The sequence below is a fragment of the Homarus americanus genome, unplaced genomic scaffold (genome assembly GCF_018991925.1).
Source record: "Homarus americanus isolate GMGI-L3 unplaced genomic scaffold, GMGI_Hamer_2.0 scaffold25727, whole genome shotgun sequence".
NCBI lineage: Eukaryota > Metazoa > Arthropoda > Malacostraca > Decapoda > Nephropidae > Homarus > Homarus americanus.
In genome coordinates, this window is record NW_024737110.1 from 20,035 (window position 1) to 43,568 (window position 23,534).

General features: G+C 42.2%; 1 protein-coding gene across 1 annotated transcript; it reads right to left on the minus strand.

Moving 5' to 3' along the window:
* Positions 1-5,163: 5,163 nt before the first annotated feature.
* On the minus strand, positions 5,164-23,247 carry LOC121873393 (CCR4-NOT transcription complex subunit 10-like). Its single transcript, XM_042376936.1, is given in 22 exon segments — positions 5,164-5,250; positions 5,375-5,628; positions 6,156-6,243; positions 8,215-8,324; positions 9,051-9,155; positions 9,158-9,207; positions 9,301-9,307; positions 9,362-9,547; positions 11,186-11,323; positions 12,145-12,626; positions 12,831-12,943; positions 14,696-14,898; positions 15,087-15,235; positions 15,413-15,519; positions 16,202-16,347; positions 16,438-16,450; positions 17,053-17,067; positions 17,476-17,483; positions 17,719-17,869; positions 18,814-18,906; positions 19,038-19,232; positions 23,188-23,247. Coding segments are annotated over 21 exon segments (2,700 nt in total). The 5' UTR covers positions 23,188-23,247.
* Between the last annotated feature and the right edge of the window lie 287 nt (positions 23,248-23,534).

Sequence of the window (23,534 nt, forward strand, 5' to 3'; positions counted from 1 at the left end):
GACAGGTGGGGGGCAGCTGGGTGGTCAAATGGCGTCTTATTTTATCAACTTTTTCAATCCTTTTCATCTTAATGGCGGCGGTGTAATGGTTTAATGACCTCCACGATGACTGGCCTGGCAGCTCCTTGGTCTATACAACAAGAAATATGTCGACGGGGGAGAATATCACTAGTTAGGGTGTACAGGGATTAACACAGGTTAAGTTGGATTAATTTAGATGGATTAAGTTGAATTAGGTTGAATATAAGTAATTAAAACACTTAATAAAACACTAAATAAAGGCAAGAGTTGGTGGGTTAGGGGCAAGAGGTGGTGGGTTAGGGGCAAGAGATGGTGGGTTAGGGGCAAGAGGTGGTGGGTTAGATTAGGGCAAGAGGTGGTGGGTTAGGGGCAAGAGGTGGTGGGTTAGGGGAAGAGAGTGGGTTAGATAAGGGCAAGAGGTGGTGGGTTAGGACAAGAGGTGGTGGGTTAGATTAGGGCAAGAGGTGGTGGGTTAGATTAGGGCAAGGTGGTGGGTTAGGGCAAGAGGTGGTGGGTTAGGGGCAAGAGGTGGTGGGTTGGGCAAGAGGTGGGTTAGATAAGGGCAAGAGGTGGTGGGTTAGGGGCAATAGGTGGTGGGTTAGATAAGGGCAAGAGGTGGTGGGTTAGATTAGGGCAAGAGGTGGTGGGTTAGGGGCAAGAGGTGGTGGGTTAGGGGCAAGAGGTGGGTTAGGTTGGGTTTATTTCATCAGAACCAATCATAAGGAGTGTGTCATCTATTAACTGCTCCTGACCCTTTATCTCAGGGGTCAGGAGCCTAACCTGTTTCTCTGAGGGGGACACTGCCCTTGGACCAGTAGTGTGTCTAGGAGTCAGTGTTAGGATGTTTAGGATACCTTTTTATAAGGGTCTTGGGAGTCCTCAAGTTTCCAGACCTGAAGAATTTGGTTCACATATTTCTTTATCCCTTTGAGCTGGGGTCAGGAGGCTTTTGGACCAACATGCTTGTTTGTCCAGTGGTTCAGTGGTTGAGGATCCTCTTGGGGGAGAACCCTGGCCTTCTGGGTTCACGGACTCCCATTTTTTCTCATCTTATGCTCGGTCTTAAAGCGTACCTCCCTAGCTTCATGCTGGCTGGGGCGCCACAAACATCCATGGATTGCCGTTGATTAATAAATGTTAAACAATAGTCCCAGGTCTGTACATACGGTCAGGTGATGTTTAATACAATTTTACTGTTACATTTATTTATCAACTTAGTGGTCCACTTTGGTAATGCCATATTTTGTGTACCAAGACTTGATACACATTAACCCTAGTTCAGCATTACTTATAAATGATTACATACACGGTTGTCTGTACATAGATAATAAATGTGTAAAGACCTTACAGTTACGGGGTCAAATTATCACCAACACTATGCCAGGCCATCTGTACCATCTTAACAATTTCAACACATACAGGTTGTCTACAAAAGAAATCATACTGTCACATCATAATTAATACACAATACACCTGACCTTTGTTATATGAGATGATAATGTTCAGCAAAAACCTGATATGAAGTAAATAATTCCTTAATATTATGGTGGAAAATTGTGAGGGTTCCATTATACAAGCTCCATTAACCTGAGTTGTGGCTCTTCTCCAACACAGAGTCAAACTAAAGCACAATAGTATGAAAAAATCAATATAAATGCAGTAAAAACCTCACAGTAACATCACGAATCTTTAAGAAATTATTTTAAAATGTTGAAAAATGTCTTACGAGTCATTGTTGTTGAGATACACACGTGGCTATTATCGGTACAGACATGCCTGTGGGTCCCATATACACACACCGCAGATATCACCTACTTACCAGGCAGCTGTGTAGCCTTGAGATGTGACTTAAAACTATAGAAAATATCAAATAAAACTAGAAAAAAATAAATAAGTCCCTCATGAACTGTGTAGGAGGTGATGGATGGGTCAGAGTGTAAGGGTCACTACACCTCTGCCTGACTGACTACACACACTCTGAGGGTCACTGCACACACTAGTCGGCCAAACCACATAATAGGAACCACATAATACACATTGTCAAGTTATACAGTACCAGTAGTTTATATATATATACAGTACATAATTTGTTATATAAAATACAGAGTAATGAATGTATGTATACAGTATAATCTATACATAAATACAGTATAATGAATGTATGTATACAGTATAATCTATACATAAAATATTACTTATGGAGAACAGTATATGGAGGATTCTTTCATAGTCACCCTGTACAGTACAGTATAATACAATACAGTACAGTATAATACAGTACAAACAGTATAATATAATACAATACAGTATAATACAGTACAGTACAGTATATCTAGTACAGTACAGTATAATACAGTATAATACAGTACAGTACAGTATATCTAGTACAGTACAGTATAATACAGTACAGTACAGTATAATACAGTACAGTATAATACAGTACAGTACAGTCTAATTCAGTACAGTACAGTATAATACAGTATAATACAGTACAGTACAGTACAATACAGTACAGTTAACCCTCACTTTACGCGGTTAATGTAACCCGGAGGGTCCCGCGTAAAGTGAATAACATAACATATGGGATTAATTGAAATGGAGTCCGGGCCGATCCCAACCCACTTTTTGACGACACACACAACTATGTTGTAGTAAAATATTATCTTAACTTTTATGATGGTATGCACACACAATTAATAATTAAGAGAAATATCAATAATATTAGGTTTTAACACTTACATTAGTAGAAAAATGGCTGGGCACACGGGATGGGCGGTTGTTCCGAGGCAGAGGCAGATTATTGGCCCTCACCTGTGTCACTGTATCAATTGTATCACTATCCACCACAGAGTTTCAGGGCCTCTTTGTCAAACTCCCAAAGTCCATATAAGTCCATATCCTCACCATAATTATCACTATCACTGACTTGGGCCGGCTGTGGTGGGTGGCGGTGAAGAACTGGTAATGTTTTGATGACTGGGCATTTGTAGGCGCATCTATGTTTCAAGCAAGCAGCTTACACAACATGGCGGATGGCGGGAGGTTTGGATCAAAATGGCGCTGCCCGCCAGCTTTCTCAGCCAGAAGGGGTACACGCACTGCATGAATGTGAGCATCCTGGGTTCCGCAGGGCACCGCGTAGCGTGGAAACGCGGAATGTGGGACCGCGTAAAGTGAGGGTTAACTGTACAGTACACTATAATACAATACAGTACAGTATAATACAATACAGTACAGTATAATACAATACAGTACAGTACAATACAGTACAGTACAGTACAGTACAGTATAATACAGTACAGTATAATACATTAGTAATAAACATCAAATACACGAGGTGATTAGTGGAAATGATTTAGTGGTTCAGTTATGGTGAAACAATGTGTGTGTGTGTGTGTGTGTGTGTGTGTGTGTGTGTGTGTGTGTGTGTGTGTGTGTGTGTGTGTGTGTGTGTGTGTGTGTGTGTGTGTGTGTGTGTCTGTGTGTGTGTGTGTGTGTGTGTGTGTGTCTGTGTGTGTGTGTGTGTTGTGTGTGTGTGTGTGTGTGTGTGTCTGTGTGTGTGTGTGTGTGTGTGTCTGTGTGTGTGTGTCTGTGTGTGTGTGTTGTGTGTGTGTGTGTGTGTGTTGTGTGTGTGTGTGTGTGTGTGTGTGTGTTGTGTGTGTGTGTGTGTGTCTGTGTGTGTGTGTGTGTGTGTGTGTCTGTGTGTGTGTGTGTGTCTGTGTGTGTGTGTGTGTGTGTGTGTGTGTGTGTGTGTGTGTGTGTGTGTGTGTGTGTGTGTGTGTGTGTGTCTGTGTGTCTGTGTGTGTGTGTGTGTGTGTCTGTGTGTGTGTGTGTGTGTGTGTGTGTGTGTGTGTGTGTGTGTGTGTGTGTGTGTGTGTGTGTGTCTGTGTGTGTGTCTGTGTGTGTGTGTGTGTGTGTGTGTGTGTCTGTGTGTGTGTGTGTGTGTGTGTGTGTGTGTGTCTGTGTGTGTGTGTGTCTGTGTGTGTGTGTGTGTGTGTCTGTGTGTGTGTGTCTGTGTGTGTGTGTGTGTGTGTGTGTCTGTGTGTGTGTGTGTGTGTGTGTCTGTGTGTCTGTGTGTGTGTGTGTGTCTGTGTGTGTGATGGAGACAGTAACTAATCTTCAACCTTTCTCGTGATTTGGGTACATCACTGTGTACCCCACATTATGTACACATTCAATAAATTTACATAAATACACTATGTCACTGAAAATTAATTAACTTTCTACTACAACTTAATATAAACTTTATTAAGTGTGTTAAGTGTTAAGTGTGTTTGATTGACTCACACACAGGCTTGATGGTGTATTAAGGGGCGGTGTGGATACTGTATACTGAGGCAAATCCTTCACCACTATAGACTGTATATTATTATTATTATATATATATACAGTTATCCTCTAATATACTACTGTACTGTCAGGTGAGGTTAAGTTAGGTCAGGTTAGGTTAGGTCAGGTTAGGTTAGGTCAGGTTAGGTTAGGTCAGGTTAGGTTAGGTTAGGTCAGGTTAGGTTAGGTCAGGTCAGGTCAGGTCAGGTCAAGATGGGGTGCAGTAACACATTTATACAGTGTGATAATGTGCCACTAAACTGTCCTCTACAACACACCAGACCCTGCCAGGCCCCGGGACTGAACACTTGTCTCGTAGGTAGAGCGTCGTTGACCCCTGGTAAGGTGACCTCACAGTGATCAGGTCAACAGGATGTTTTTTTTTGACGATGTTCTTCATGACATCAACATGACCTGTGAGGGGAATAACCTATTTTATACACATAGAAAAGGTTAGGTTAAGGAAATAGGGGGTCATATATATATGTTAGGTTAAGGAAATAGGGGTCATATATATGTTAGGTTAAGGAAATAGGGAGTCACATATATAGTTAGGTTAAGGAAATAGAGTCATATATATAAGTTAGGTTAAGGACAGTTGTATAAAGTATTGGACTTTGTTACTTCAGTTAAAGTATTGTTACATTGGTGAGATGTTACTCAAGTAGCAGTAAATAAGTAACTCATTCATAAAGTTCTCAAGTAGTGAAAGTAACAACAAAATTATTATTTGTCTTAAATATTAAAATAAATCAACAGTAAATTATAATAAACTTGTTAACTAAAGATAAAAGTCAGAGGATCACATAAGGTTTATTGGGCGTAGAAGCCTGAAGGATCGAGGGCGTAGAAGCCTGAAGGATCGAGGCGAGAAGCCTGAAGGATCGAGGGCGTAGAAGCCTGAAGGATCGAGGGCGTAGAAGCCTGAAGGATCGAGGGCGTAGAAGCCTGAAGGACTGAGGGCGAGAAGCCTGAAGGATCGAGGGCGTAGAGTTTGAAGGGTCGAGGGTGAGGTCCAGCGGGCTGGAAGGGCGAGAAGCCTGAAGAGTTGGCGGGCGAAGTCGAAGGGTCGAGGGCGAAGCCTGAAGAGTCGGGCGGGCGAGAAGGCCTGAAGAGTCAAGGGCGAGATCGAAGGGTCGAGGGCATAGAAGCCTGAAGAGTCAAGGGCGAGAAGGCCTGAAGAGTCCAGGGCGCCCAGGGCATAGAAGGCCTGAAGAGTCAAGGGCGAGAAGCTTGAAGAGTCGAGGCGAGAAGCCTGAAGAGTCGAGGGCGAGAAGCCTGGAAGAGTCAATGGTTATGGCCAATGCTATAAGCCCAACAACTTGTCCCTGAATACGAATTCACATCTTTCGACTCACACCAGGTACCTACTGCGCGTTAGGTGAACAGGGACTAATGAGGGCTAGGAAGAGTGTCCAGACAACTTCCACTGCCCGAATCGAACCCGTGGACCTCTCGCCAGAGGCAAGTGTGAAACTGCTCTACCATCAAGTGCCCCACAAGAAAATCAAAGGGTAAGTCTGCTGTAATTGCCACCTGACCTGACCTGACCTCACTTCAGGAGACCTCTACATACCCGACACCCACCACAGCCACACCATACCCACCACACCCACACCATACCCACCACACCCACACCATACCCACCACACCCAATAATGTTACTTGAGTACAGACCTAAAGTAACACATTTGGTTACTTAGCTCTGGTTAAGTATACATTAAGAACCAGTGTATACAGCCTATGACACACCCTGTACACAGCCTATGACACACCCTGTACACAGCCTATGACACACCCTATACATGGACCATAATACACCACCACGAGCTGAATATACATAGCCAACATGATCACCTGTGCTGGCATGCTCCCATTGCTCTCAGTCCACACCTGTAATTAAGGCATCAGTTTAACCTGTAATTAAGGCATCAAACCTGTAATGAAGGCATCAGTTTAACCTGTAATTAAGGCATCAGTTTAACCTGTAATGAAGGCATCAGTTTAACCTGTAATGAAGGCATCAGTTTAACCTGTAATGAAGGCATCAGTTTAACGAGGTATTGTAATTATTGTTTCTTGTCTATCTGTGTCTGCCAACTCTATATACAGTCATTGTTCACATGTCTGTATTGTTTAGGTCCACGGGTGGTCCTCGTTAACGAAATTTTGGTTAACGAATTAGCTCCCATAAGGATTTTCAGTTCGATTAGCCTAAAACTCTCACGAGAAACACGATTGTTAGGGCGATCAGCTGATCGGCCGGTCCCGCCAACACAGTAAATGGTTCTATGTTTATATTCGTTTCCAGTGAAGTAAATATCAAGAAACTTGGTCTCTTGAATATTTCTGCATTTTTATATTAAAATTATTGGTCATTCTGAATTTAGTGAACATATTGATAAATAGTGAAGAGATTATTATGAAACATGAAGAAGGCTTTAGAACCAATGGACTCTGAAGAATATGGACGCCATCATCGACTGCCTCTATAATCAGCCGTTTGATATAAAATACAACACCTCAGAGTGTTAAAATACAGTATTCTATTTTTATTTATTATTATACAGTATACAGTACAGTACTGTATTAGTTTTATTGTTTTGTTAATTCTATTACCAGCACAGTACTTGTGGCGTATACTTTTTCTGAGAGCTGGAACCAATTACCCAATATCCCAAAGAAGTAATAGATTCGGTTAACAAAATTTTCGGTTAACGAACAAATCTGTGGAACGAATTGTGTTCGTTAACCGAGGGACCACTGTACCTGTATTGTCTACACCAAGGCTAATTGTTACATCAAAGTCATCTCTTGTGTCAATCATCTCATAAAAGTCTGAAAACTCTTGATTCACACTGATAAGTCGGTCCAGTGAAACATTCTTGCATCACATTAGACCTTAGTTCGTTAATGGATCAATTTCGGTCACCTGCCCACATGTTTCTTCCCATGGAACAAAATACCAAGTTCCATTGATTGTCATGTTACTTAATGTTACTTGTAGAAAACTTTGTAGTGCCACAGTTAATCCCCTGCCATTAATATCTGACTCAGCTTCAGAAGAGTGTTGCTCAGTGTTGCATTTAGGTCCTGAACATGTCACTTCACCTCTCCTAAGATCTGGAACCTTTCATTGAGGGAAGTAATGGCTACATCCACCACTAATTATAAATGGTCATCATCTACCCTGAGTGCATCAAGTCAGTGTATCTCCTAGCAGTAATCTGTGTACCAGTAAAGCCAGTTATAGAGTATCATGTCAAATCACCTCTACCAAACAACCCTAATGACATGATCTGCAGTAGTTTCCCTCACCTCCAGAAGTATTTGATATGACCTATAATCTATCACCTCCAGAAATGCTTGACATGACCTATAATCTATCACCTCCAGAAGTACTTGACATGACCTATAATCTATCACCTCCAGAAGTGCTTGACATGACCTATAATCTATTACCTCCAGAAGTGCTTGACATGACCTATATAATCTATCACCTCCAGAAGTACTTGACATGACCTATATAATCTATCACCTCCAGAAGTGCTTGACATGACCTGATAACATTATACAATAGACACCTCAGCCAATTAATAATAGTTTACTGCCTATATCAAGATTCCACGATACATCCTCGGTTAAATGACAAACTCGACCATAAAAAACAAAACAAAAACAATAATAGCCTATTGTCTTGGGCATTTTTCTGGGCATTTTCTGTTCATTCTCCCCCAGGCATCAGAGAGAGCCTTGGGCGTTCTGAATACAGTTAACATGAATGCCAAATGTAACGTATCTGTTCACATTTAGGTTTGGTTAGGTTAGGAGACGTTAGGGTAGGTTAGGTTAGGGGTGACTTACCTCCTTCAGTAGATTATTAGCCTTCTCCAGCTCCCCCCTCAGGGTATAAGCAACACTCAGGTTGTATCGCATTACCTGCATAGCTGTTGTTGTATTGCCTGGGTACCATCCTGTCAATAGTACAGTGTTATTAGTACAGTATTATCAGTACAGTACAGTATTATCAGTATTATTAGTACAGTACAGTGGCCATCATAAATACTGTACCCTGATCTGTTCAGAGCTGTAAAATAAGAGAGATATTTCGGTCAACTCTCTGACATGTGGACGCCATATTGTTACTCACCTGATGAAGAGGTTTGCACTCATACTGTACAGGATAATGATAATGATGATGATAATGATAATGATGATGATGATAATGATAATGTTTATTCTGTAAAAGTGTCATACAGGTTTATAATTAGATAAGTATATCATCTAAGGTAGAGAGCCCGAGAAGACATTCCACCTGCTGAGTAACAATATGGCGTTTGGTTGGCCGAACTAACTCTAATCTATGGCCTGGAGTGAGTGAGGGACAATTTGTAACAAGACAGCTGATTGGTTGGTGGATGGACACATGAGGAGCCACTACATTTCTAAGCATCAATCTGATTGGTTGGTTTTGTCATTTCTTCTTTCATCATCAGTTATTTTAGATGTAGGCCTAAGGCTGTGATAAAGTGGTATTTTAAACACTGGTCAGGTCACAGGTCAGGTCACCATGAATCAATACATACCTTGGTTTGGTTAGGTTAAGTCAGGTCAGGTGTTTAGGGGTCATTAACCACTTAGGTCACGTCAGGTCACCATTAGTCATACACCACTCAGGTCAGGTCAGGTCACATACCCACCTTGGCTAGGGAGGTTAAACGAGGTAGTTTGAGAGGCATCTTGTGTGGGAGGGCAGAGGCTTAGATCCCCCACCTGTCGAGGGTCAAGATGAGCGATGGCTTCCCCACCTTGCCCAGGCATATGAGGGCCTCACCGGCGTACAGATGCCCTAGTAACCTGCAGGGGACATATTAGACTATTATATCACACTCTGGGACATATTAGACCATTATACCACACATTGGGACATATTAGACCACTATACCACACACTATGTCTTTAGAATATGTCTCAACCTAACCTAACCCAACCCCAAGCCAACCAAACTAACTTGTAAACACCAGGAATCTTGGGGTGAGCGGCCAGTAGGGTCTCTGGGGTCTGAGAGCCGTGGCGTAGTCAAAGAGACACAAGCTGACATAAGCGCTACAGGCCAGGGCTGAGACCCTGAGACTAACAACCTCCGTCCCTCGTAGTGGCGATGATGGACCAGCCGAGTACATCTCCGGCATCACACCTGAGGCACCATACACTAATGTTACATCATGTCACCATACACTATATTTATACCTACAGCACCATACAATATGTTAAACCATGTCACCATCACACCAGAACAGGGGTAGAAAATCACCATCTTTTCATAGTTCAGCAGGACTAGTAGATTTGAAAATTTACTAGTCATTATAATTTTTTACTAGCACTTATACAAAGTTCTATTTACTGTGTGACATTTATTTACAAGTAGAAATCATATTAAATCATAAACCAACACTGGGATAATTGTATATTAACTGAATTAATAGCATAGAGCACATTGTGATGAAGCTATTTAGAATGTACCAATATGCAGTTCTCCCGACTTACGACGGGGTTAGGGACCCAAATCCAGGTCGTAAGTCGAAAATGCTTAAATAATACATAGAAAATCTAAAATGGGTGTCTCTTTTTCTTCTGCACCACAAAACTCTCACTTTTAAGCTGGCCAGCCATTTTAAAGTGAATTACAAACGAAAATTTTGTCCGTGTACTGACGTTGGGACTCGAAAATGCGTAATTTGACAAAATTTTGGTACGACTGAGGCGGGTCGTAAGTGTGGGCGGTCGTAAGTCGCAGAGGTCGTAAGTCGGGGAGGAGCTGTATCAAAATTACTTCCTAATCCAAATGTAAACCATATTCATCCACTTATTTTGAATTAAAGACAATAAAAATCTCATATTGTATAACTATCAAGTGAATTTCTGTGTTTGTGAACTGCACTTTAAACCCTCTGATTATTATGAACGGTCACCAAGTTATTTAGATGAACACACTGGACGAACTATAACATACTATTTAGATCTACTTGGACTGAAACCTGGTGTAGTTCCACCAGTGCTTCCCAATTGGATAATAATAATAATATATAATTTATGCCAAAGAAATAATGATAAGGTTAGCGTAAAAAATAAGAATGTGTGAAAGCTTTTAACCAAGACCAAATTCTTATAGTAGATCTTTATAATTCACTTTGTTCTATAATACAATAGTTAATTACTAGTTGATTTTGAATGAACGTGTGAATTGGTCAAATTTCAGAGGCGTTATTATTTTTTGATACCTCGTTATATCGGGTGATAATCTCGATATGTACTTGAAATTGTTTTTTGATAATAAATGGCGTGATTGTCGATGAAAGGCAGTTTTCATCACTTGTCAATTGTTTTTATTCTAGCCTATTAAACATTCAGGTAATATATTTCCTGCCATTGCTTTTATATATTATGTATAGAAATGAATTCGCCAATAATAATTGTACATCTACTAATTAGACTGAGTTTATTCATTACAGCACGGTTTTCCACAAACCGACCCACTGGCGGTGTTATCTATGTGTGGCGTCATACCGGCCTGGTGGTGTAGGTGGCATTATACCAACTCACTTGTCCAGTCTCATAACGCTAGCATAGTAAGATAACTAGCATTAATAGTAAGATAACTAGCATTAATAGTGTATTCTCTACATGAGGCTCTTATTCACATTGTACCTCTTGCCACAGTCATAGTAAAATTTTGTCGCCCTTATGAGGTAAATTTCTACCCCTGCTGAAGCACCATACAATATGTTACACCATAAGTCACCATACACTATATATCATACCTACAACACCATACCTGAGGTCTCTTGTTCGTCGGTGAGTGAGGTGGTGGAGACGTTCTCAGGCAGTAGGGCCAGAGCGTTACGTAAACACAAGCGAGCGAACTCCCATGGGTTCAGGGAAGGCTGCGTCAGACTGGGAGTGTGGGTCACACCTGTAAGTAATTAGCCACACCTGTAGATATAATTATTGACACCTTAGGTAATTAGTCTCACCTGTAGATATAATTATTGACACCTTAGGTAATTAGTCTCACCTGTAGGTATAATTATTGACACCTTTAAGTAGTCTCACCTGATATAACACCTTAATACTATTGTTATATCGAGTCATAATTTCGTGTTATAATTTTATAAACTCGATGTTTTGATTATTTTCTGTCCCAAGCAACAATCAATTGGGCAATTTTAGTGATATTTTTATATATATTGATGTATTAATTATGTAAGAATATTCTAAAATGTATTGTATCATTTTTGTTCTGATTTATTTATTATTTTAAGCGTCAATCATTCTAGAGTTCCCCAGGTGGGTCTTGAGTCGACCTCCCGTGGGAGTGTCGCTAGGATGGTCAAGGAGTCTGACATGTTACTGCATATAAGCAGCAGTGAGCGGCCTAGAGTGAGTCGATGGTTTGTACCTAGTGTAAAGACCGAGCCCAGCAGAACAACTGATGACAATTGGTGTGGTTAATACAAACTGAGAAGACTAAAGAATTGTTAACTGGTGGAGTCCAGCTGTGAAGACATTACCCTGTTAACAGTGTTGTGAACAATTAACGCCTCCCCGACTTACGGCGGGGTTAGGGAACCAAATCCAAGGTGGTAAGTCGAAAATGCTTAAATAATACATAGAAAATCTAAATTGGTTGTCTCTTTTTCTTCTCAGTACCATAAAACTCTCACTTTTAACCTTGCCAGCCATTTTAAAGTGAATTACAAACGAAAATTTTGTCACTCATGCTACTCTAAATGCGTAATTTGGACAAAATTTTGGCATGATAGGCGGGTCGTAAGTCGGGCGTCGTGGTGTGGGTGGTCGAAGTCCGGGCGGTCAGAAGTCCGGCGGTCGTAAGTCCAGGCGGGTTGAAGTCCGGGCGGTCAAGTCCGGCGGTCGTAGTCCGGCGTCGAAGTCCGGGCGGTCGTAAGTCCGGTGTCAAGTCCGGGCGTAGTCCGGCGGTCGTAGTCCGGCGGTCGTAGTCCGGCGGTCGTAGTCCGGCGTCGTAGTCCGGGCCGGGAAGTCCGCGTCGTAAGTCCGGGCGTCGTAAGTCCGGGCGTCGAAGTCGGGAGGAGCTGTATTCTGTTCTCTGTTGTGTCCAGGTAAGACTCAGCAGCTTGTTAAGAGGAGGGTCACTGGTCGCTGCTCTCCCTAACAATAATAATAAGTAATTGGACCAAAGTTTAGGAATTACAGATATATTTGTGTTCCACGAGCCACAGTGGCATAAGGCACGTGAGCTGAAATTTAACACTAGAAAATTTAAACCTCCACAGCCACCATCCCACCGCCTGTCATGAGAAGATGGAGATGCTTGATATATAATGAAGAGAAACTGACTATATCACCTATGTTAAAGCCTTCACTGATAAGGTTAGTTAGGTTAGGTTAGGTTAGGTTAGGTTAGGTTAGGTTAGGTTAGGTTAGGTTAGGGTAATACTCACTGTTTCTTGTTGTGGTCGGTGATCCGTGTAGCGATGCAGATCTTTCTATGGACGCTGACTCCTACAGTTCCCTGGACGATGGACCTCTTGCTGCCCACGCCTTCCTTCACACCCTGACCAACACACGTCATTAATATTAATACAATAATTTAACCTAACCTAACCTAACCAACATACCCTAGTACATCAAGGCCTTCTGCCCCATCACCAAACTATACTGTACTGAACGAGTGTTTCACCGACCACACCTCAACATTGTTCACTATAGCGCGTTTTCCCAGCTGAGAAGAGATGCCTGCGCCTCCTCAATACTCACAGCTGATTGGCTGTTTCAAACCTGTTCGATATCGTCCTAAAGTAATGATGTATTTATTAATGAGTTTATTCATAATGACCGTTTTTATGATAAAGATGTTTAGTTAAATTATATAAAGATTCATACATTAATTACTTCAAACATGAACACGGAGGAAGTTTATCAGAAATATTATACAAGAATTAACTGTTAACAACTTCATGTTTCTCGCCTCTGTTGACGGCCAAGTAATATTTCAATGTAATTCTGATCTTTTAAAATGTTAGTTTTTACATAGTGTAATATTACTGATATGTAATTAGTCTTAGTATCTTATTGTGGTAAAAATAAGTATATATTAAATGCGTCCTCCGAAAGCATCAATTTGCCACCAGAGTTTAACAGTTAATTCTTGTATAATATTTCTGATAAACTTCCTCCGTGTTCATGTTTGAAATAATTAATGTATGAATCTTTATATAATTTAACTAAACATCTTTATCATAAAAACGGTCATTATTAATAAACTCCTTAATAAATACATCATTACTTGAGGACGATATCTGCAGGTTTGAACAGCCAATCAGCTGTGAGTATTGAGGAGGGGCGACATCTTTTCTCATCTGGAAAAAAACGCACTATACATTAGTCTGTCTCGACCTGACTCTAATGATATTCTAATGTACAAATATTTAATAGAATACACTGTTATTTAATATGTTTCCAAGTTTGTAAATAATATACAATAGTTCCCTGCCTTACAAATGTCCGCTGATACAACTGAGGTCAAACTTTAAATTCCCAGTATTTTATTTACCACATGACTTATTATTAACTTTTATTTACTTTTTCATTATATTTCTTCTTTCATCATCAGTTATTATAGATGTAGGCCTTAGGCTGTGATATAGTGCTATTCTAAACACTGGTCTGTGAGTATGGTCTACACAGGTGTATACGACCTGACTCAAGTATATTTTCAACTTAGAAACGGAAATTATCATAACCCAAGTGACTGCCTGTACTGTATTCATATCACCCAGATAGCCTTAACACCCAACCTTACCTCCTCACATGTCTGTTAAATAAAGATCTCCTCATATATCTGTTAGATAAAGCATTAAACAAGACATCTAATACTTACAGATTTAGCAGCAATACAGCACTCAGACAGCTTCAGCCACAGACCTTAAAACCCAGACATACCTCCCTCATGTCTGTTAAATAAAGATCTCCCTCATATGTCTGTTAGATAAAGCATTAAACAAGACATCTAGTACACAGATTTATGAACAGCAATACAGCACTCGGACAGCCTTAACCACAGACCTTAAAACCCAGACATACCTCCCTCACATGTCTGTTAAATAAAGATCTCCCTCATATGTCTGTTAGATAAAGCATTAAACAAGACATCTAGTACTTAAACTTATGAACAGCAATACAGCACTCAGACAGCCTCAGCCACAGACCTTAAAACCCAGACATACCTCCCTCACATGTCTGTTAAATAAAGATCTCCCTCATATGTCTGTTAGATAAAGCATTAAACAAGACATCTAGTACTTACAGATTTATGAACAGCAATACAGCACTCAGACAGCCTCAGCCACAGACGAGGGTTCATGCTGTGGACTTGAAGAACCTCCAGGAGAAAATCAAAGGCCTTGTCTGGTTTGCTCATGTGCAGGAGAGTTACCCCAAGGTTATAGTACAACTCTGGCTGTATATTGCTGCTGAGTTGGTACAGTGGTCGTGTTGATAGTAGATCACCTGTCGAGAGATGGATATTGATGGATAGATGGCTACATATAGATCCGTTAGGTTAGTTTAGGAATAAATAAGTTAGGTTACTTTAAATTATGTTAAGTTAGGTTAGGTTAGATTACTTTAGGTTAGGTTAAATTTGGTATGGATACGTTAGTTTAGGTTAGGTTGAGCAACGTATACCCAATGTTTACCTGACTGGGTGGCAGCAGTAGGGTCGTCCAGTTCCTGTGTCTCCTGCAGGGCCTTCTGCAGGTAGAGGCAGGCCACTGTAGGCTTACCACCCTAAGTGTATGACCCCAGGTTATTGTAGTACATAACACCTAAACTAGGGCCATAGGTTCTGTGTGAGAGACAGACAGTTAATGATCTTATATTGGCCTTCAACCTATACCTACACTGACTGTATACAGGTTAAACTGTATACCTACACTCTATAAACACAATAACTAACATGTATGGCAACTTTTACCATACAAACAGCACTGATATAGTTTACAGGAGGGGTACATATACTAACGGGCTTGGTGGAGGTATGGCAGCACATTGGTTCAGCACTTTGATCGCTTTACGGAAGTTCCCTCGAAGATATTCCAGCTGGCTCTTAAGGCTGATTAAAGTGACGTTCTGTTGAAAGATTAAGGTGTGAGTCAGTGTGTTAACTACCACTGACGATGGCCACCGTCCCTACAGCCTAACTCGTTCATTATACCGTAATCATTACATCAAAGCAAGAAATAATTCAGTAATATATAACCAAACAATGATAAAGGTGAACAACAATCATTATATATTTCACTCAGACATTATAAACTGTGAGAATACATTATACAGCCAGTCCCCAGACCACATTATATCTATCTTAACAATGTCCACTGATAATACTGAGGTCAAACTTTAAAAACAGTATTTTATTTACCACATGACTTATTATTAACTTCTATTCTGTCATTTTATTTCTTCTTTCATCATCAGTTATTTTAGATGTAGGCCTTAGGCTGTGACATAGTGGTATTATAAACACTGGTCTGTGAGTATGGTTCACAGAGGGTATACCACCTGACTCACGTATACAGTATTATCGACTCAAGTACGGATATTATACGTAACCCAAGTGACTGCCTGTACTGTATGATGTGAACGTATAATGAGAATGTTTGTATAGGGAAGTCACATAACTTTGTCTCTTGTAATGGCTGAGAAATATTTTTTGAGAAACCTAACCTAACCTGACCTAAATTTACCCAACGTAACTTTACCAAACCCAACCAAACCTAACCTAACCCAACCAAACACTGCCCCTCCTTACCAGAGAGTTGCCGGCAGTGACGGCATGAGTGACGATATTCTTGAGTTCCTTCTTGGCCACTCTGAGGGCCCTCATCATCAACATGGCTCGGACCCTCAACTGCTGAAGCTTCCCTCTCAGCTGTTCCTGAGTGGCGCTGCACATATCTCATCTGTGGTGCTACTGGTGCTACTGGTGGTGCTACTGCTGCTGCTACTGCTGCTGCTGCTGCTGCCTGTACCCCCAGATACACTGACTTTCTCTGGGGATCTGGGGAGGTTTTAGAGAGTGTCAATAACAGGCTGGTTGTATTTATTTGGGCGAACAAGTCGGCCAATGGTGACCTTCTCCTACCTAGACCTGGGGTGTAAAATATACAATAATAAATATAAAATCCAAGGTTATATTAATGTACAGAGAAGCATCTTGTTTAGGTGAGACAGATTGTGGAAACACAGAAGGAGGCAGAGCATTCAACAGTGTGAGAAAGGATGTACTATAAGGGTTATTATAGTGTGACCCACATCCACTGTGACACCAGCAGTGCAGCTGGATAAAGTACCCGTGTAAAAGAGAAGTGAAGCAACATTGTGGTGAAGAGAGAAGAGATTATCAACTAAAGGAGTAGAGTTAATAAGCCTTTGATTCCAGCCTATCTAACAGTTGAAGAGCCACCCCAGATATGAGAGCAGTACTCCAAGTTAGGACCAATTAATCCCTTATATACTTGAACCAACAGCTCAGGGGTGAAGTACCTATGGCATCTGTACAGCATTCACAGCTTTGGAGGCAGCTTTAACTATGTTGAGGATATGTGGCTTCCATGACATATTAGAAATGGTGAGGCCTAGCATATCTATTTTAGAACTTACCAGAATAATATTATCCTGAAATGTAATTGGTGGGAGATCATGTAAATTACAAAGTGTAATTGGTAAATACTGAGTTTTATTACTATTGAATTTAACCAAGTTTCTACCTCCCCATTCAGAGATGCTGCACCTTTGAGTGTAGACGTAAATAAACAGAAAAAACACACAAGCTCTATTTCCCTTCCGTTGAGGCGGGTGTGTGTGTGTGTGTGTGTGTGTGTGTGTGTGTGTGTGTGTGTGTGTGTGTGTGTGTGCGTGAGTATAAACAATAATCAAACTCACTTATTCTCCTTCTCTTGAGGCGGTGGCTGCTTGTGTGAGGGTGTGTGGGGAGGCTGAGGCAGGAAGGTGGAGTCTCTGTGTGTGTTATGACGGCCAGGGCTCTGTCGGGGTGGTGGGCTCCTAGGTATCAGACCACATTGCGCTCTCCTCTGTCAAATAAAATGATCTGTTGATTGGGTTTGGTTAGGTTACGTTGGGTTTGGTTAGGTTATGTTGGGTTTGGTTGGGTTACGTTGGGTTAGGTTAAATATTTCTATCATAAAACAACTTTTTCTCCAGCACCTCAGAATAGATCAGTTTACCATCAACGATCGTATCTGGTCGAGAGAGAGAGAGAGAGAGAGAGAGAATTAGAGAGGGAGAGAGAGAGAGAGAGAAGCCAACCTAATGATTCCAGACTAGTGTACATCTTCTCCAGTAGTGACAGCGCTGCCCTGTACTGGTGTAGGTGGTACAGCACAATACAGTGGTTCAGGTGGATGACGCTTCTATCCACCTCATCCGTCGAGTTCACCTCATCCATCTTGATCCCGCACTGTAACACAAGATAGTATAGTGAAGTATATTTACAGTATATTACAGTATATATTTATAAGCTAATATGTACTTGGTCACACACTGGTCAGGTCAGGTCAGGTCAGGTCAGGTCAGGTTAATAACAAAATATTAACTAGATTTGTTAAGGTTTAAAATTTAGTTAACAAAATTCATACATACATACTTTGACCATTAGTTAAACCAGAAACATCACTAAACCAAACTCTGACCAATAGTTAAACCAGAAAGAACATCGCTAAACCAAACTCTGACCATTAGTTAAACCAGAAAGAACATCGCTAAACCAAACTCTGACCATTAGTTAAACCAGAAAGAACATCACTAAACCAAACACTGACCAATAGTTAAACCAGAAAGAACATCGCTAAACCAAACACTGACCAATAGTTAAACCAGAAAGAACATCGCTAAACCAAACTCAGACCAATAGTTAAACCAGAAAGAACATCGCTAAACCAAACTCTGACCATTAGTTAAACCAGAAAGAACATCGCTAAACCAAACACTGACCAATAGTTAAACCAGAAAGAACATCGCTAAACCAAACTCAGACCAATAGTTAAACCAGAAAGAACATCACTAAACCAAACTCTGACCAATAGTTAAACCAGAAAAATTAAAACTCCGATATCGCGAAACCAAATTATTGCTAAATAAACAAAAATTAAATGAATGCTTCCTGTAATTCAACTAAAATCTTCACTACAGGGACGCCAGTTTTAATGTTCTGTCAAGTTAATACCTGACAATTATATTCACCTCTAGGGGGTCACATACTAGGGGTCAAAGATACTAGGGGTCACATACTAGGGGTCAAAGATAATAGGGGTCACATACCTGGGGTCACATACTAGGAGGTCAAAGAATAACTATCTAGACCATTCATTAGGTCAGGTCAACTCAAACATTAAACAACTTTACCTGTGAACAAATATCAATCAATTGTTTGCGAAATGAATCCGTTTTTTTCAAGTCGCTTTTGTAGTAGTCAACCACGGCCTTGTTCATTAACACCTGTGGGGGATTATTATTATTATTATTATTATCATTATTATTATTATTATTATCATTATCATTATTACTATTATTATTATTACTATTATTATTATTATTATTACTATTATTATTATTATTATGGTCATCACCTTGGCATCCTTAGGTCTAGAGGCCAACAGCTGGTTCAGGAGGGTGAGAGCCGTGGCATAGTTGCCTTTGGTGAACTCTGACTGTGCCAGCTGCGCCCATTCTCTCTCCGTGTCGGTCGTGTCTGCGTTGTTGGTGGTCTCCGTGGCTGCTGACTTCTCCGGGGCGTCGTCTCCGCCGCTCTTACTCTCTGCCATCTGGTGGAGGAGATCGGAAGTCAAACGAGGTTCGATTTTAATGCGGATGAGATAATTTAAACACGTTGGAAGTCAAGTGTGGGTGATACCTTGAGGGGTCAAGTGTGGGTCGTACCTTGAGGGGTCAAGTGTGGGTCGTACCTTAAGGGGTCAAGTGTGGGTCGTACCTTCAGGGGTCAAGTGTGGGTCGTACCTTAAGGGGTCAAGTGTGGGTCGTACCTTAAGGGGTCAAGTGTGGGCTGTACTGTAACCTTTCAAAATGACTTCCCAACACCCATCAAGTGCTACTGATACTAGTGTAGTGAAAAACAACATTAGACCATTAGCCTTGTTACGGAAATGGAGGTTTTAAACTGTCTTGAGAAAGGTTAACGTGGGGTAGACACTGGTGCTGAGGTTTCCAGGAACGTAACCCTGATGATAGGTTTTTGTCTACTGCAGGCGAGTGTTTGTAGTGCAGCGGTTCCCAAACACGAGGCCGTTAGATGTATCGTAATGGGTCGCATAGAGGTCATGGGTCATACTGAGGTCATGGGGATGCTGGATTTGGTTCAGTTTTCGTTCATGGCATATAAAACAGTGTGCTTTACTGTGTTTCAAATGACAGTACTACAGGCTGATAATGAGGCAATTTGAGGTCGAAGTTTTGGATTACTTTACCAGAGAGACAGTCAGGGGTCAAAACTCGAGCTACCAAAATTATGAAGCAATTTGTAAACACTTAAGTCTGTGGGGCAGCTTTCTCATCAATGATCTAACTTAACCTAACAGAACCTGACCTAACAAACCCATCTTAATAGGCCCGGTTCTAGTAGGTTCTATGCATTGTTGTGTCTATTTCAGAGTTAAACATCATGCTAATAGCCCGTACAAAAAAATTAAACCAAATCGCATATTTATTTTGTATGTAAACCCAACGAAAGTACACAGAGTTAACATAGAACATCGTAACCTAACAATTACCACGAAAGAATAACTCTCGTGCGTCTGTGGACATTTACAAGTGTTCATAATTAAACCAGAGTCAGAAATATTAACCAACAAATGAGGATCGTCAAGAACTAGGTGTGATAAATGGCGGTAAGGATAATCACAACCACCTCAGGTCAACACGATGTAAATGACACACTGTAATAGGTGACGTACAGGCCCCCTGGTGTGGAGCTGAGAGGACACAGTTCATAGAGAATTGTTATGACCGTTAATGGTATAGAAAACAACGACAAGAGAATCCAATGTGTCAAAATGATCGTGTAAAAGTATAAATATGGCACAATTACACCATTTATTGTTTGTTTAAAGAGAAACTATACATGGAAAAAAAAAAGGAGAATACTGTACATTTAATAAATAAACAAAAGAAGAATTAAGTTGTATATACAGTTCCTCCCCGACTTACGACGGGGTTAGGGACCTAAATCCAGGTCGTAAGTCGAAAATGCTTAAATAATACATATAAAATCTAAAATGGGTGTCTCTTTTTCTTCTCAGCACCACAAAACTCTCACTTTTAAGCTTGCCAGCCATTTTAAAGTGAATTACAAACGAAAATTTTCTCCGTGTACTAACGTCGGGACTCGAAAATACGTAATTTGACAAAATTTTGGTAAGACTGAGGCGGGTCGTAAGTCCAGGCGGTCGTAAGTCCGGGCGGTGGTAAGTCCGGGCGGTCGTAAGTCCGGGCGGTCGTAAGTCCGGGCGGTCGTAAGTCCGGGCGGTCGTAAGTCCGGGCGGTCGTAAGTCGGTGAGGAGCTTCTATACGTAATTCTAAACTTCGGATGCGTAAATATTTTATTAAAAGGATCAGGAATAATGACACACAATTTACACAGTTGGAGAGGAAGGAATGGCAGCGGTTAGAGAATTTGGTGAAGCCAGACTGACTTACGTTACGAAAATGACCTATGGCGACACAAATGCCCCCAGAGACATAATCATTCACATGTTTATTCTGATTATACAAATGGCAGATAATAACGACACAATTGAATTTAATTTATTTGACGTAGTTTTCGGTCTGTGAGATGATGTTATCGACCAATCATTCAGGTGAAATATTGTCCGACGCCATCCAGTCGTGACCAATCATGTGTCGATATCACGTAAATTTTTTTTCGACCAATCGCGTTATTTGTGTCCCGAGGATTATTTTAAGTTTATTGCCGAGTTTTACGAGAAAGACGATGATTCTCTCCTGTTGTTGAGTGTCTCTGGTCCTCTAAGGTGTTGTGCTTTAGGTCCTGAGTCACAGAGTTATTAACTACTGAAGCATTTAGGTTAGTTTAAGGTAGGCCTACCAGGGGTCTGTCACTGGCTAGGGGTCAGGTTAGGCCTACCGGGGGTGTGTCACTGGCTAGGGGTCAGGTTAGGCCTACCGGGGGGTCTGTCACTGGCTAGGGGTCAGGTTAGGCCTACCGGGGGTGTGTCACTGGCTAGGGGTCAGGTTAGGCCTACCGGGGGGTCTGTCACTGGCTAGGGGTCAGGTTAGGCCAACGGGTCTGCCACTGGCTAGGGGTCAGGTTAGGCCTACCAGGGTCTGTCACTGGCTAGGGTCAGGCTAGGCTACCAGGGTCTCACTGGCTAGGGTCAGAATACCAGGGTCTGCCACTGGCTAGGGGTCAGGTTAGGCTACCGGGTCTGTCACTGGCTAGGGTCAGGTTGGTACCACCGGGGTCTGTCACTGGCTAGGGCCAGGCTAGGCCTGGGGTCTGTCACTGGCTAGGGGTCAGGTTAGGCCTACCAGGGGTGTGTCACTGCTAGGGTCAGGTTAGGCCTACTGGGGTCTGCTACTGGCTAGGGGCAGGCTAGGCTCACCAGGGGCCCGCACTGCTAGGGGTCAGGTTAGGCTCACCAGGGGTCTGTCACTGGCTAGGGTCAGGTTAGGCCTACCGGGGGTCTGCCACTGGCTAGGGTCAGGTTAGGCCTACCAGGGGTCTGTCACTGGCTGGGGGTCAGGTTAGGCTCTACCAGGGGTGTGTCACTGGCTAGGGGTCAGGTTAGGCCTACCGGGGGTCTGCCACTGGCTAGGGGTCAGGTTAGCCTACCAGGGGTCTGCCACTGGCTAGGGGTCAGGTTAGCCTACCAGTCTGTCACCAGGGTCAGGTTAGCCTGGCCGGGGTCTGCCACTGGCTAGGGGTCAGGTTAGCCTACCAGGGGTCTGCCACTGGCTAGGGTCAGGTTAGGCCTACCAGGGGTCTGTCACTGGCTAGGGGTCAGGTAGCCCACCGCCAACAATTAAGGTCAGATCCGTTTAAAATACACTGGGAAAACCACGTTAGTCAACCGGTCACTCACAAGTACCGCTGGTCACTCACACAAGTACCGCTGGTCACTCACAAGTACCGCTGGTCACTCCGCTGCCAAGTACCGCTGGTCACCACAAGTACCGCTGGTCACTCTACCGCTGGTCACCACAAGTACCGTCATCACCAAGTACCGCTGGTCACTCACCAGTACCGCTGGTCACTCACAAGTACCGCTGGTCACTCACAAGTACCGCTGGTCACTCAAGAACGCTGGTCACTCACAAGTACCGCTGGTCACTCACAAGTACCGCTGGCTCACAAGTACCGCTGGTCACCACAAGTACCGCTGTCACTCGCTAAGTACCGCTGGTCACCTGCTGTACCGCTGGTCACCACAAGTAACGCTGGTCACCACAAGTACCGCTGGTCACTCACAAGTACCGCTGGTCACTCACAAGTACCGCTGGTCACCACAAGTACCGCTGGTCACCACAAGTACCGCTGGTCACTCAAGTACCGCTGGTCACTCACAAGTACCGCTGGTCACTCACAAGTACCGCTGGTCACTCACAAGTACCGCTGGTCACTCACAAGTACCGCTGGTCACCACAAGTACCGCTGGTCACTCACAAGTACCGCTGGTCACTCACAAGTACCGCTGGTCACTCACAAGTACCGCTGGTCACTCACAAGTACCGCTGGTCACTCACCTTCTTCAGCGTCTTGTTTACAATGCGTCAGCTGTCATGGCCGCCCTGGTTCATGTTGAGTCATAACCACGAACATCAAGACCTAAATTATTTTGTTTTTTTCTGAGACTAAATAATTTAACCGTTTTTAATTATATAATTTTAATGTTATTTAAGATTATTAATAATTTGTTGGTGTTTTATAGATATATTTTGGTAATTTCGGGAGTTAATTTTAGGATATCACTTTACTTTTATCTTCACCAAAAGATCGGCCCGTTAGCTTTGGGAGCGATCACGTTCCTGTTACACACTGTTGGCAAGTACTATGTACTGGCTCTCTGTTACACACTGTTGGCAAGTACTGG